Source organism: Branchiostoma floridae, chromosome 12, assembly GCF_000003815.2.
Source record: "Branchiostoma floridae strain S238N-H82 chromosome 12, Bfl_VNyyK, whole genome shotgun sequence".
Taxonomy (NCBI): Eukaryota; Metazoa; Chordata; class Leptocardii; order Amphioxiformes; family Branchiostomatidae; genus Branchiostoma; species Branchiostoma floridae.
In genome coordinates this window covers 6948246-6963933 of record NC_049990.1, presented here as the reverse complement: position 1 = coordinate 6963933, position 15688 = coordinate 6948246, and the positions used below count along the sequence as shown (strand labels likewise).

The 15688-nt window shown below is 41.0% G+C and overlaps 2 protein-coding genes across 2 annotated transcripts in view; one reads left to right on the top strand and one right to left on the bottom strand.

Moving 5' to 3' along the window:
- Positions 1-1465: 1465 nt before the first annotated feature.
- Positions 1466-15688, top strand: part of LOC118428086 (uncharacterized protein C5orf34 homolog) — a 40209-nt gene continuing 25986 nt past the window's right edge. Inside the window, exons 1-11 of the mRNA XM_035838055.1 lie at positions 1466-1655; positions 2449-2603; positions 3200-3339; positions 3914-4584; positions 4978-5098; positions 5531-5622; positions 5921-5987; positions 7341-7544; positions 8170-8300; positions 10644-10745; positions 11050-11090. Coding sequence (XP_035693948.1) covers positions 1609-1655; positions 2449-2603; positions 3200-3339; positions 3914-4584; positions 4978-5098; positions 5531-5622; positions 5921-5987; positions 7341-7544; positions 8170-8300; positions 10644-10745; positions 11050-11090 — 1771 coding nt within the window. The 5' untranslated portion in view covers positions 1466-1608. The remainder of the gene's footprint in view (positions 1656-2448; positions 2604-3199; positions 3340-3913; positions 4585-4977; positions 5099-5530; positions 5623-5920; positions 5988-7340; positions 7545-8169; positions 8301-10643; positions 10746-11049; positions 11091-15688) is intronic.
- LOC118427546 (uveal autoantigen with coiled-coil domains and ankyrin repeats protein-like) overlaps positions 12580-15688 on the bottom strand; it is a gene marked incomplete in the record, with an annotated part of 22934 nt that continues 19825 nt past the window's right edge. Inside the window, 3 exon segments of the mRNA XM_035837383.1 lie at positions 12580-12892; positions 13566-13735; positions 14085-14226. Coding sequence (XP_035693276.1) covers positions 12596-12892; positions 13566-13735; positions 14085-14226 — 609 coding nt within the window.

Genomic DNA, 15688 nt, shown 5'->3' with positions numbered 1-15688 from the left:
TCCATTTTTTCCTATGAGGTTTGGAGAGTGAAGGCTAAAAGCTCTGTACGATGTCACTTCGATTAATTGTGTTATTGTTTGCACCCTGTAAGGGTGACTAAGACTTTGATTTATACCCCCTTTCCACCAGGACGGCGCTCTCCCCGTGCTCTCTCTGCGACCTAGAATTTGACAGATCGCTCAACGAATTCTATGGACAAGAAACCAACCTTTTTACACCTTGTGTGTTTTGTTGTCTTCTCAGTCACACTTTTATGTTTGGTATAATATACCCAGTGTGAAAGCGAAGGTTACACATATCCTATTGAGGTCGCAGTGAGAGTGCAGCGCGATCGCCGTCTAGTGGAAAGGGGGCCACGGACACTTGTTTGACATATCGGATGTTATTTGTTCCACTGAACGTCTTTCACTTGTGTCTCCATCTGACTGAATGTAACATGTCTTCAGGAAATAATTTTTTGTAAGATAAAAGGACAACCAAGTTGTCTTGAGATGTAATAAATCGATAGACTGAAATAATCTATGTAATATTTACAAAATACTAGTCTAAGTATATTTCAGATCATATATCATTCGGCGGTCATGCATGCGTTCATTAAACAGTTGTGCTTCTGTTGGCACTTGTTGGGCATTAAATCAATGGCGAATTTATACAGAATAGTGAATTCAAATGGAGAATCTACTATCATAATCAGGAATAGATATGTTGATCAGAGACAACCATTTAAACCAAAGCTTTTCTATTGTCACATTATGGTGAAGAAGTTATTATAAAGAGTTCTGTTGATATCGTTTCCAATATAATGCCTCGACTTTCCTGCCAGTGACTGTTTATATCAGGAATCATATCAATTCGACACTTACGTCGATGTACGTTAGACATCCAGGTAATAAGATATGCCAAAAAGTAGTTACTAGTACTCAAGCAACTGGATTGAACGTTTCCAAAACCATATCCAGTTCCTTGAATAACTACGTACTTTTTGGTGAATTCGACACTTAGATTAAATCAAATTCGACACATTAATAACTGTGGATTGCATTCTGAGACGAGTAACATTTATGGCCTCCATGGGTCAACACTGAGCATAGTAAAGTCATCATTAACATCAGCACGACTATGGTATAAAGTAGAAAGATATCGTCGCACTGTACGCATGGATCAAAAGCGTCCTCTAGCAGTCTGTGATAGTACCGCACCCACGTTGCCCTTGTCCACAACACAGCCGTTTGAAATGATTCCGTTGAACTTGACTTTCTAAGTCTAAATCTGGAATTGACCCATGGTAACATTAAGACATTTAAGTTTTAGACACTACCTAGATTATAATTCCCAGCTATGTATATTATTCCAGTCATGTCCCATGTGCCGGTTCCATACTGCAGTAATTACAATTGCCCGCCAGGCGTCTCTCCTGACACGTCAGCTGCTTATTTTCCTCTATCCAATGAAAACCTTTGTTACAAGTGGTGTTGATTTTGTGTCCAATAAGAAATGTCGTTACAAAATGACGTGGCCAGTTTTGAACAACAAGCGCGAAGATGTGGGTGAAAGAAGCTGAATGAACGGGGTCATTTGACGTTATTTAGCAAACATTTGCCGTTTTTATGGTTGTCAGTTCCAAAGAGTGCACTCCTACGAGCCGCATATCGAGGTAAGATTCTATGATTCGTGCTTGGTTAGGCTAAGAGCTAGAGTAACCGATATATCGCGATAGTGGCAGAGAACGTGGGAGGGGGGCACCAAGAAAGTTATGAACACTTTTATGTTTACAAAATTCGATTCGCAAGAAAGAGCATAAAGTTTGCTGTGTTTGTTTTCATAATGCAATCTGTGTTAGGCCAGACTGAGAACTTAAATTTACTCACATCGAGATTGGTCCTTGGTCTTTCCAATATTAACTATGGATGGGTTCTTTCTCTAGACTGGATGGTCGATCGCGATGCCAGACTGTTTTACAGAGCAAATACAGCCCAACTCCTCACCAACTGCTCGGCTGTTGGGTCAACTTGCCCCCAAGGAAGTTATTCTGATAAACGTACATAGATATTATTTATTTATTTCGGGCCGTACTCCGTAGTCACATATCCAGGCTATTCTTCAACTAAACCTGCTCAAGGCGATATTATATTATAATCTTCACAGGGAGGGAGCCGAGGTGTGGTTCTCCTCAAACATCATGGACTTCTGGCTACATAAAAAAAAAAGATATCCCATCAGAGAAAAGGTCCCTACCCAAAGCTACGGTCTCATTTCACGCTAGTCACTGTTAAAGTATGACTTAGAAAACGACAAAATACACAAAAAGTAAGGAAATATATCTCTGAATCACGTTGAGTATCTTTCAAACCCGCAGTGACACAAGCTTGATGCAAGTGCTGTGAGAGTGCACCTTTAGTATACAACAATATACACTAAGCCAATAAATGTGTTCCCGACTGTTGCAGGTGTAAGATGGCGTCCATCCCCACCCACCTGTTGTTGCTGTGTAACGACCAGGTCCAGGCTCATTTCTCAGACGGCTCCAGACTGCAGCTGTCCCCGTGTGGGTCTGTGTTCGTCTGTGAGACACCGCCCAACCCTGCTCAACATGCACTGCAGGGTAAGGACTCACTGGGAATTGTCCAAGTTTTGCCTGGTTTTATTATATATATCACAGTTTTTAAGGTGCCCACTTACTGTGAAATTCTAACACTATCTGTAATTTTACTACTGTACAACAACATTGTATCAACTGCAAACCTGTACATGTAAAACACTTTGATTGTGAAGAGAAAACACCGGCTGTAGGAAAGCCATGTTGCACTACTGCTAGTCAAGTAAAAAGCATCATGAGTAGAGTAGAGTAGTTTATACAATCTCTCCTTTGAAGCAGTCATACACTGGGACTGGGTGACACCACCACTGTCTCTGGAAGACCAATTTCCACCATGGAATCACTTCTAATGTTGAAGAAATGGGCCCCTCTGTTTCCTTGTGATGTCATGCTACACCTCCATTTTTACAGGAACTGAAGTGATGATGCCAACTATGTTCCTTTGACTTCCCTTCTTTCCCACCAGCAGTATAAAACCTAATCTCCAAGCAGATCCTATGATAGCATAAGATAGTATCAAAAGCTGCCAAAGGAGTGAAGCAAACCTAGGAGTGTGTATGCTACTAGAGATTATATAAATGAGTTTTTGTCCTTGACCCTAGGTATTCGTCGGGTCCAACAGAGGACCAGGTTTGTGACCAGTGAGTTCCGGTCCCGAGTCCTGCAGGCGCTGGAGTTCAGGAACCGGTTCAGTGAGCGCCCGTACCTCTGTCAGGAGCTGGTGCAGCCGGAGAGAGTCCTGGTGAGAACCGCTGCTTTTATTTGTCCTTAGTTAGTTTGTTGAGATCTCACAACAAAAGAAAAGATACTACTGTTAATTTACAAGAAGCCTCATGGACATGATATAAGTCAACCTGTAAATATTGTATTTGAAAAGCTGCTGGCTTCAAATGTGTTGGCTTCTAGTCTGTAGTCTAAAGTGCTTTCTTCACTTTGTGCATCTTGTAATGGTCCCTTCACTGTAAGCAAGTGCAACCTATCTCATGAAACTCCCCAAATCCTATATCTGTGATATAAACCAATAGAAAATTAGCCTGTGAGAGGGGTGACTCCCGGAGTATGGGAGCCCCAGTAAACTAACAAGGCTGATACTCAGGCTAATAGAAAAGGTCCATTCTCCCTACTTGTTACAATCTGTGGGGTAAGATGTTAAAAATGCTTTTCAATGCATTATAATTTCAACCTATTGGATTTGGAACTGAGATATTTTAGTTCATGCAATGGTAAAATAGAATCATTGTATTGCCCAAAGGTTATAGGAATGTGTCTTGCATGCATTCATAAAATTGAAACCATTTTCTTTGTCTTTACTGTAGAATTCCTGCTGTGACCTGACACAGACCAAGTGGCCTTCCACGGTAAACAACAACAACAACAACACAACAACCCAGGACACCGGCTCTGTTACAGTCACTTCTCTGGACAACCTGGCCACGCTGTGCCTCGCTCCGCACGGAAAGGAGTTCACTGTCACCTTCCTCTGCAGAATCATTAACAACCTTCAAAGTGAGGCCAACACAATAAGAAGTTCAAGGTCAAACAATCGCCAAGATGTGTCAAACTCTTGTCTTAAAAATCGACTTCCGATGCAAAAGGTCACGCAGAAAACACTCGTTGAAGACAACATTGTGGAAAGCAGTTCTAGTTGTACATGGGTGGTACAGCATCATTCAGTTGACTTCTGCCCCGAATACTGGCTTCATCCACTAAAACTGGCCCAGAATGCTCAACAGATGTCAGAAAATGAAGGAAGGAAAGACATCCACATGAATACTATCTCAGAGACGATTGTTGATGGACAGAAGGAGGGAAGAGAAGAAGAAGGTGTGACAGGAAAACTGCCGTCGGCTCTACCGCTGTCCTGCAAGTCGTCCCACCTGCACCAGTGGGCCAAACCACTTGTGCCAGGGGGAGGGATGGAGGAGGGGACCATACTATGTCAACAGCAGGGGGTGAAGGCGTGCGCTCTGCAAAGAGTACTGTACAGGTATGTCAGAAAACTTGTTAAACCCTGATAATTATGTAATGCCTATTGATCAAAGGAACAATCCAGTTAAAATCCATTTTATAGATTATTCAAAATGTCACCTATCAATGTCACCACTACAATGGCCGAGTGGGTAGAGTGTTTGCCTTGCATTTGGTAGGTCATGAGTTTGATCCCCGGCTGAGTCATACCAAAAATGTACATGCTGCTTTCTCTGCTTAGCACTCAAGGAAGAGTATAGAACTTAAACACACATCATCTGTCAGTGAACTAGCCTCCTTGCACAAATGCGTGGCCCAAGGGCTACAGAAATGGAGATGGGCATTACCCCTAAGCATCTGTCACAGATTTACTTGCAACTTTATCTTATAATTGTCTGTTTTAATTTCCCAGGATCCTGTGGGGCAGTGTGAGGTGTGTGGAGGTGTACCCGGGGGACGGGTCAGTGCTGGTGTCCCAGGGGGTTCTGGGACACTTCTTCCACCACTACAAGTACAAACCTGACACAAAACAGGTAAGGAGAGATAGATCATACATTTTCAGGGCTTGAAATACCACAGGTGTTAAAGTTATGTAAAAGAAACTTAGTGGACAGAGAGCCAATTTTGAAGTCCATGCAGACAGAGTAATTTTACATTTGTATACTTTTCCATAATATTTAACAGTTTTATGCCAAGATGTACATATCATCTCATAGTTGTATCTTTACTATAGTCATTAGTCCATTATTATCTTGTGAAAGAAAGTTTGACATGGGAGAAAGCCAATTTTAAAAGTTTAAAACTTTGAAATTTAAGTTTAAATCTAAGTTTAGAATTTAAAAGTTTAAAATTTAAATTTAAGTTTAAATTTAGAAATTTAAACTTGTGTCTTATCAAAGTTTTAGTAAATATCATCTTATAGTCATAAAATTATGTTTAGTCATTGTCTTCTTGCCTCCCCCCAGTTCCAGCAGCATGTCCTGTGTGTCTCCAGTCTCCCCCCAGATCTCCCAGGAGCTGCCTACTCTCCAGCCAGGCTGGTCACCATGGCTGCAAGGTACATGTAACATCAATGTCTGTCTACACTGGGTTCTTAGCAACACAGCAATAGGGATTTTATTTGTCAACATTTGGGCTGATGAATTCAGGGCAAGGATAGCTTCCTTTATCCAAGACCCTTGCTGCTACATGTACATGACAAAGTGGCAAGGAGTAGAAGAGTCCAGTCCCATTTACAAGGTGTCCTGCAAATGTAGATGTCTTAATCCCTTCCCTCCTTTGGAATACAAAGTGGTGCCAACAGATAACATGCATGTAATTCTACCTCAAATTTCAATATGCATTTTTCTTTCCAGGCTTTTGGAGCACAGCAACAACCTGGTAACATCAGGAGCAACAGTGGCAGCCAAATCTTGTTGGAAGGTGAGAATTTTACATGGCTGTTCGTTCTTTCAATGAGTTTCTCAACTGGTCCAACTGGAGCAAGTCTACGAAAGCTTCACCTTCCGCACTGGAACCGAGTGCTGAAAACAATGGTCGAATCGGCCTCAGCACTCGGCGCCCAGTGCTGAAGAATGTTCAGCACTCGTTTTCCAGTGCTGATCGGCCTTTCTCCAGTGCTGAAGCTCCCTCAGCAGTCGTTTTCCAGTGCTGAAAAGACGTCAGCACTCGTTTTCCAGTACTGAAAAGACGTTTTCCAGTGCTGAATGTTCGTCAGCACTCGGCTCCAGTGCTGAACTCGCGGCCCGGGCGGCGACGGGTCAGGTCAAAGGTCACTCAGCACTGGTTACCCAGTGCTGAAACCGCCGTCAGCACTGGAACCGAGTGCTGATATACAAAAGCTTCGCCTTCCGCACTCGATTTTCCAGTGCTCAGGGGCACTTCAGCACTGGATCACCAGTGCTGAGAAATCTTCAGCACAGGAAAACGAGTGCTGACATCTTTTCAGCACTGGAACGTTCTTCAAACCAGTGCCGAAGTCTTTCGAGCACTGGAGTGTCCTAGTGCTGAGAGCGGTACTTGACGAATACTGATTAAAAATAAAGTTAAACTTTTGGTTGTGCTATTCAATTTAATGTGTAACTTGGTGTATGTATAGAGTATAGATACAAAGTACTGAAAGCGGTACTATATACGATACTAATAAAGATGATTTTTCAAGTTTATGCAGTTTTAGCTGGTGTGTTACGCCGAACGGCGGTTATACCGGCTATATAACGTAAGATAGATACAGATGCAAAAAAGCCTGAATTTGTGTTGTTTTGTGTAATTGAAATGTATAAGGAATGGATATCATTAAAACGGGATTGCAAACAACTTTATTATTATTACCGCCCACGTAAAGAAAGCGTCACGACGATCGCGAGTATTTTCCATTATCCCCGAAGGTAATCGACAAATGAACACTGTTATAGAGTTATAGAGGTGTTATAGAGCAGAATGTAACGATAGGTGACGTTTATAATCCAGCAATCTTACGTTTTAGTCGAGCAAGGACATTATATGACGTCCTTGAGTCGAGCAAAGGACGTGTCGTAACTCCAAATTTATAATACTGTATGTCAGCACTGGTTTTCCAGTGCTGACGAACATTCAGCACTCGGTTTCCAGTGCTGAAGCCATCTTCAGCACTGGTTTCCAGTGCTGAAAAAGGAGGGTGAAGCTTTCGTAGTTTTGCCCAACTGGAGCCACTTGATTATAAGTTAGAGTCAAATTGTATCAAGGAGGCTTGATTTGATGCTTTCCACTTCTAACACCTGACCTTTGAACCCACAGGATGACCCAGCAGCTGACCCCACCCCTCCCCTTCCCAGCATGCTGTTGGAGGAGAGCGAGGTGGCGGGACTGGGCAGGTTCCAGGCGTACTCCGACGGGAGGGTCCACGTCGTGTTTGAGGACAGAACGGTGTTGGACACGGTGTTCGACTTCTCAGGGAGAGTACAGAGGTGTAAACAACACAGTCCTGAGAAGGTGGAAAGGGTAAAACAACGAAGACCTTTCTTACTAATCGTAAAGCAGATGTAGGATCTTGCTCAATCTTTTACACATGTTTCTCAGGTTTTTGAACACAAGAAAAATGAATGAAAAGCCTGTTTGAGGACAGAATGGTGTTGGACACGGTGTTCGACTTCTCAGGAAGAGTACAGAGATGTAAACAACACAGTCCTGAGAAAGTCGAGAGGGTAAAGAAAGACCTTTCTTATCTCCAACCAGATGTAGGGTCTTGCTCAGTCTTTTATGCATGCTTTTCAGGCTTATTGATAAACGTCTTTAAATTTCTAGTGCTCAATAGGGGAAGGTTAAGATAGATAAATGTGAAACATCTGAAAAATGTACTATGACAAAACCTGAAAACATGTATTTCACTGTTAGCTGGGCCATTACATATGCCTGGAGCCTTGGAAAAGAACTTACCGAAACTGTTGATTTGTTAGTTTATTAAAGTTGATGAAAAGGTTGGATTGTATTTTGATTTGGAAGGGAATGAGTGGTTGCTCTTTTTTCAAGGGAACAAGAGGCTAACTTTTGGTAACAGTACTCAATACATTATGATGTCATGTGCAGTGCAGTGCAAACATCTCAAAGTTGAATTTTTCTCTTGCAGGCTTTTGATGCAGTACAAAGATCTATCACTAGAGGGAGCCAGTGTGTTGCTGCAGACCAGGTGTGCAGATTGCTGCTGCCCAATGGCCAGTATTGTACAGTACCACAGCATGCACCTGGGCAATTTCACAGGTAATCAGCGTCATTTACATCTTTGCCACATCAGGGTCTCCATGGTCTTCAACAACAGTTGGTGGCGTTGTGTGTGACATAACTGGCAGAGCGTTCAACTCGAAATCTAGAGGTTCAGAGTTTGATACCCGCCGTGCCCCTAACATCGTGCCCTTGGGAAAGGCACTTTACACGACCTTCTCATTATCCTTGTCTGTCCAAAAAGCAAAAAGTCTGTTGCTAGTCGTTGCTCCCCTCCCATCCACAGTCCATCTCCTTCAACGTCCAGTAGTGTGTGTAGTCCTGTTAATGTATTTTTGACCTGTACCTAATAAGTGATGTACTTATTACATGTACATGTACATGTAGGTACAGGTCAAATATATTCTACCCACTGTGCATTTCATAAACTGAAGACAAACAGAGAAGCTCCCACATGGAACAACAATCAATTCCTTTAAAACATGCTGAGCATGACACTGACCAGAAAACATCGCTAAATTGAGTCAAGAAGTTTTTTCTACACAACTGCTGTTCTGTTCAGTCATGGTATGCTGTAAATGTGATGCAGTGATTTGTACCAGGGGAACCCTACAGTTAAATGATTTATCATCTTAAACTGGCTTTGAAGTCGGTCTATCTGTAGTCCATGTGGACCTGTGTGTGCTGTATGAGAGTGTATTGACAGAGTACAGAAAGTTTCACTACCATGTGTACTGTACTAACACTGCATTCATTTTCCCTATACAGTCCCCATTATTTTCAGGTTCAAAGTTTCAATATGAATGTATGTACTTAATGTAATTTTCCTACATTTTCTTACATTTTGTTTCACTAAGAGTAAATCACTCTTTCCTCAGCAACATTTACATTTACATTCTCATTAAAAAGAAAACATTGATCATTGATATTTATCAAAATACAGTACATGTCAAGTACTTCTTCATTTTGACTGCATATGAGGAACACAGCATTGATTGATTTACACATACATATATATGTGTAACTACTTATACCTGTCACTATTGTCTCCAGTTGCGTAAACATGTAGTTTTGTACACACCCTGACTTTGCCCTCTGTCTGGAACACCTGCTTGCAATATGAACATTTTAATAAGTGTGTACACAATTGGAGACAATACAGTATCTCTGAAAAGCAGACTCCTATTTGCGTGAAAGGGAAAGTGGTTCTCCCAAATGTTGAGAACCACCCAAGGTTGTTGCCCTACCCCCTACAGAGATCCGACCCCCTTCTGCAGGTTTGGTGGCTAGGTGACTACACAGGTGGTCGCGGGTGACTGGGACTTCTCCATCCCCTGCTGGGGACATGACCTGCTACTGGTCCTGAACATGGGGTCTGGGGATCGCTCATCAGGAGATGCTTTACTAGTCTCCAAGCAGATGTTTTAGCTGGATGAAAAATAGAAAAATTTGTCAGTCTTTTGTAGTCTATCCAGATGGCCGTCAGTTCACTTCTAGGACAGTTAACTCCTTGAAGGCTATTGTTGCTAACATTGCCAAAGTCTCCTATTACTATTCGGCCAGGTCAGAGTCTGGTAGAGACCCATGTTATGACCAGGCCTGCTACTGTTCCTGACCATGGGGGGTCTGGGGCTCAATCAGGACATGCTTTACACACATTTACACATTGTTACCACACTGGGTTGTGATCTTGGGTTGTGATGGTACCACTGTGATCGTGAACCACAGGGGACCAATGCATCCTGAGTTTGCATAGAAAGATAAAAAATTGAAAGTGGAATTCCAGTTCATTGGAATTTAGGGATTTGTATTCTGAGGGCTTTGACAGTTCTGAAAGACGGTTCTGGACAGAATTTCATCATTATGTTAACAAGGTAGTAAAAAAAAAGCTTTTTCCTCAAAAAAGTCAAAACCACAGCTAGCAGGAGAAACTCATTTCCTGGCATCTTGTTGTTCAAATATGTATCAACCCACAGTTGTTTTACGTTGACAGATTAATAACAGCTCTATCCTGCCTAGAGCCTCTGCTAATGATACCAAGGTGTTCTGGTACTGTCACCTCTAGGCCTGCATCAAATAAGGAAAAGCTAACATTTATACTGAGTGTTTACTTGGAACAACACATGCCTCCGTAAATTGTCCTTTTCTGAAACTCTGCAGAAATATTAGAAAAGTGACATTCTTGTGACGTAGTTTAAAGGAAATTGACCTGGCTAACATTTTTGTGTATTGTATATAAATCTTGAAACTTTGTCTTTATATCCCTAAATACGTTTTTTTTGTTGTACAAACAACAAATATAGGTTACCCTCGGATAAAGGTGAACTAGGGTTACATTGTATACCACTGTTTTTTATCGTGTTTGTGTTGTGTATTGTGTAGGTACGTGCAGGCAGCAGTGGAGTGGGCAGGGTGGGTGAGGTGCACACCTCAGGAGAGAGCAGACTTCTACAGGGGAACTGTGTATGATCCAGAAAAGAAGGGGTAAAATCACCATTTTTTTCATCATGTCTAGTCTGTGTCAACATAAATTCAGTAAAGCCTTGGATATCTATGTTTATTCTGTGAAGAGAATTTTTGAAAGCAAGGTAACAGTGAGTACAGTATGCCTGTAACAATTCCAAGGTATTTTTAGAACAACATTTAGAGACTCAGTGCTAACAGTAGCACTTCAATTTTCCAAACTTCATACAGTTACTACAGAAATATACCATTTTCATATGATGATCTTTTGAAATCCATAGAATGACAAACATGTTCTTTTTCTTTGGCCCTTTTGTCTCCACAGAGCTATCGCAGCAGAATTAAGCAAGATCAAGTGCTTCAATTGTATCCTTTTTTCAATTGTATCACTTTGTAAGCAAAATTGGCCAATATATTTCTTGTACCTTGGAGTTCAAGAAACCTGTCAACCAAACAGGTAAGTTGTACGTCTTTCTTACAAATAGCATAATGAGTATAAAGTTAGTTATTGTCATGAATATCAACCCTGCACTCATTTTATATCATGATTAACTGTAAATAATCAAAGTAACTCAAGTTTGAACACATTTATTGATGACCACAGAAAACAGCTATGTAAGTTACATAACCCAAGCCTGCTTTCCAACCTATCATAGCGACTGATGATGAGTCTTCTTGTCCACTTATGCAAATACATGTAGGACATAGAGACTCGACATCTGTAAAATTGGATATCAAGCCAACATAGCACTTACAGACGTATACTAGTATGTACTAAGTCTTGATAAGATAAAAAGAATACAACTATTATCCACCATGCCATACAACTGACAAAAAACTAGCACAGGAAATATTACTAATATCATAAAAATCATTAAACATCTATAGTATTTACAACTTTCAGTCCTTCAAATGAAGGGAATCTTTTTCCATAATTCATCCAACTCACACAATTACATTTCAAGACCTTCAGCATGAGCATACAAAATCATTCAACAACGTACCTACTTTTACAAACAATCTCCAAAATATCTCTTCATCTTCATCATCTTCTCTGGCTTTTAAGTATTACATAGTCATGTACATTATTTTAATAGTACATGTAATGTGTAGTAAACCGTATATTGATTAAAGTACGTGTATTGTTGTACCTTAAACTTGTAATTACATCATAAATATCATACATGTATCTCTCCGATTTACATTTTGGAGAGAGCTATCTTTTTCAAATACAGAAAAAAATCTGTAATTCTAGTCGCTGAGTATTAACGGCCCGTTGACACTTACAAAGAAGGCTACAAATCATGAAATAATCACCTACAGCAAAATCCTGTCAGAATGTCCACAGACTGTGTTAAGAAGTTTATGCCAGTTAATGTTGAAAATACAGACCTGAGGTAGTAACAGTCCAAAACTTTTCAGCTATTTCATTTGTCGTTACACAGTGCATGTAACAGAGACATACATGTATAGGCAAGAGTTTTAAACAGATCCCCCTTTGACATCTAATACTAACACTGCAAACCCAAACCATTTTAAGTTATGTTACTGTGCCTGTACATGAATATAAACCTCATAATGTAAAAATGATAGATAATTTCCATTGACATCAATGATCATTATAATTGTAAGTTATCCCCAGCAATCATGTTGGCAGGTGTTTGGATTAAATCTTGGTGTATTTTACAGACATTTCCTATAATCCAACAGAACATGGATGACGTCAAACAAAAAGCTTGTACAAGACAGTAAACAAACTTGTACTTAGCATGTATTTTTCATGGCATCATTTTCTACATGCACAGTCAGTACAACTACAAGTACAGGTGTACTTGGCTAAACCAGAGTCTTTCCATGAAACCTTGTCAGCCCTAATGCCGCGGCAGGGTGGCCAGAGTGTACTGTATATTCCTGACCTTGTCCTCAAGGTCAGTCACCTTGTACTCCATGTCGTCCACCGACCTCTGCACCGCGGTGATGCCGCGAACCTTCTCCATTTTGGGCTCGACGGCCGCCTTCAGGTCTTTCAGTTCGTTGGTCACATCCGTGATGGCACCGGTCAGGAGGCCGTAGCGATCCTCCCACTCCTGGCGAAGCTCTGGCCCGATGGCCTGGGACGTCATGTAGATGGCGATGTACTGCTGTATGGCATCAGCTGTCTGCATCACCTATGTGGGGTGTGATAAGGTAAAGAAAGGTCATCATAAAGAAGTCATCTCAAACTAGGCTGAAGCATGATCGTGCTTTTTTGACAAGCTACATTGTAGTAGCTTGCGTTTTCAGCCAGAAGCACAACAGTCACCCCTACTCTACTTGACAAATGAGTTGGGTGACTACTGGGTAGATGTGCTAGAGGTTTGGCTGTCCTTATAGGCTCAAACACAGTACATTTAGCCAAGAGGACTTCCCTAATTAAAGCTAGGTAGTACTCATTTTTACCTGAGTCAAGTGAGGAAGTAGGTGTTAAGTGCCTTTCCCAAGGGCCAAACATTGGGGCCTCAGCATGGAGTTGTAATACAGAACCTTTAGATTCTCAGCGAACCAAATGACAAGACCAACTGATATCCAAAAGATCAACAATTGTTTATTCATTAAGCAAACATGAATGAACACAGACAAGATGACAATGCACTGAAGTTAAGACAACTTATGTTAGCGCCCCCATCAAAGAAGAACAGACTGTAACTAACAAAGGTGTATTGACACGAATGGACATTCAGATATACATGTATGTATGCAATTGTAACATCAGTAAAGGGTCATATTCTTTAACCAACCATTGTCAAGTAAGACAAAGGAGGAAGGGAGTGAGCAAGTTAAAGCAAATTCCTTAGAACACACCTGGGAGATGATTTTTTCGTGTTCTGCCAACATCTTGTAGACTTCCGTCTCCCTGCGCTGGAATTCTGTGATGAAGATGTTGTGGCCACGAACCGTCCGGTCCAGGTTTGACAATTTCTCAGGCAACAGCCGGGTCTCCTTGATGTGGTTTTGTAGGTGGCTGGACAAATCTACATTATGACAATTGACAACATTATTTTTGTGGCAATATACATTTTGCAGTGTTGGACAATGGAAAGGTTTGGTAGGCTATATCATTTGTATAGCTAACTATACTATGATCATCATTTTGATCTTTAAAGTTTTTTTGTGGTCTGCAGCATACTTTATTTTACAAAATCAAGGATTCTTAGTACATGTATCTGAACGGATACCCTGGAAGAGAATATAAATCCTTGTTTCGCAATTCGAAAATTCAGGAATTGTTTAAAACATTTGTTTAGCAATCATTCTATAATTGCTTTTAGCTATTTCATCCTGCATTTTGAGATGGCAACATAAAAGAAAGTGGAAACCTGCCTTGCATGTCATGAGTGCTGACTTCGTTGTCACTGGTGCTGAATGCTGATGAAGATGATGAAGAGGAAGGAGACAGGAGGCTGTTGGTTCTCTGTGCCTTCTCTATGGCCAATGGAGGCAGTTTCTCTCCTCCAGGGACCATGTTCTACAGAGCATACATGTACATTCAACAGTTAAAACAGTCCTGATAGTCACTGATGAAAGATAACGGATGTTATCTGAAACGTCTGACCATTTACCAAAAATCATATTCAGTTGTTTTGAGTTTCAGTTTTGCTATTTGGCTAATCTTCAGTACAATCTAAGCTTTTTTGAAGCCATAGGGGCAGTGTGTTGATAATCTATTTTGTCTTTGGCATGGTATTGGAAGGCTATTGTAATAATATGTAAATACTTTGATTTGTATGTTAAAGTTTGGGACTGTATCTGTAAGCAGCGACACCTGCAGTGCGATCTGAACCAGTCAGAAGTGCTCTGAGGAAGGTGACAGACAGTCGCTCAGTTGTCGACTGAATAAAACACCAGGTTCTTTGTTATTCAGTACAGTTAAGGGTTGTTACAATTGATTACATTGATAGACAAGACTGTTCACAACTCGTACTAAACGGATCATGGAAAATTGGTGGTAACGTGTTGTTTGCCCCTGGACTTTGTTTCCTTTAATCTGTTCCAGTCCTAAGAATCAAAGCCTTACGTAAGGAGTTCAAAACCAAGGTCAAGGCTTTGACAAAGGTCAAGACTGTGTTGTGTGGGCCTGGAGGGATGAAGGATTTTGCTGGATTGCAGAATGGTGGTGTTGCTCCATTCTAAATTGGAGTTGTGTTAACCTTGACTTTAAACTGGGAAAATCATGCAAAACTTACAAGTACATATGACTTTAAAGACAAACAAGAGAACAAAACACACAAAGCGTAAAACATTTTTTTCCTTGAGTGCTTAACTACCAACACACTGCAGCTTCCCTGAGATACCCCGCACAGGGGGTGAGCAAAACATGTTGTTTTGTCACACCAAGGAGGTCCTTTTTTAACCTCCTTAGTCACACTCGGAGCTTGGTGTGAAGTACAATGTACTTGAGCCTCCTTCATTGGTGACAGGAAAGACCCCCGGTCATGGCTAAACCAAAAAGAGGGTTTGATTAATCCTGTAAAGGACCCACGGTCATGGCTTAGACCAAAACATGGAAAGATTTATCCTCCTGACATAATCACTTGCACCTGTAGGAAGACAGCAAGGCCATGGCTACTAGCTAAGGGTAACATCAATCTTATGTTTCCACTTGTGGGATGGGATGTGTGACTAGGAATCTGCCAACATTTAAGCTTTGTAAAGAAGAAAAATCTTAGCTTTGTGTGAAGAATGTTTTCACAAGGACTTCAAGAAAATCCTACTTGAAAAGTATGCAAGGACAACTTTGTGACTTGACTTTGAAGAATGCAAACTGCTTTAAAAAACATGCAAAGACAACAGTGCCATTGGAATTTCAACAAAGCAAACCACTTTGCCAGCCGGAGACTTTGTCCAATAGATGTCTTTTTTGTTTACCTGCTTGATGAGTACTTCCCCAGAAAATGTTAGAGTTCAAAATCATACATGTGTATTGA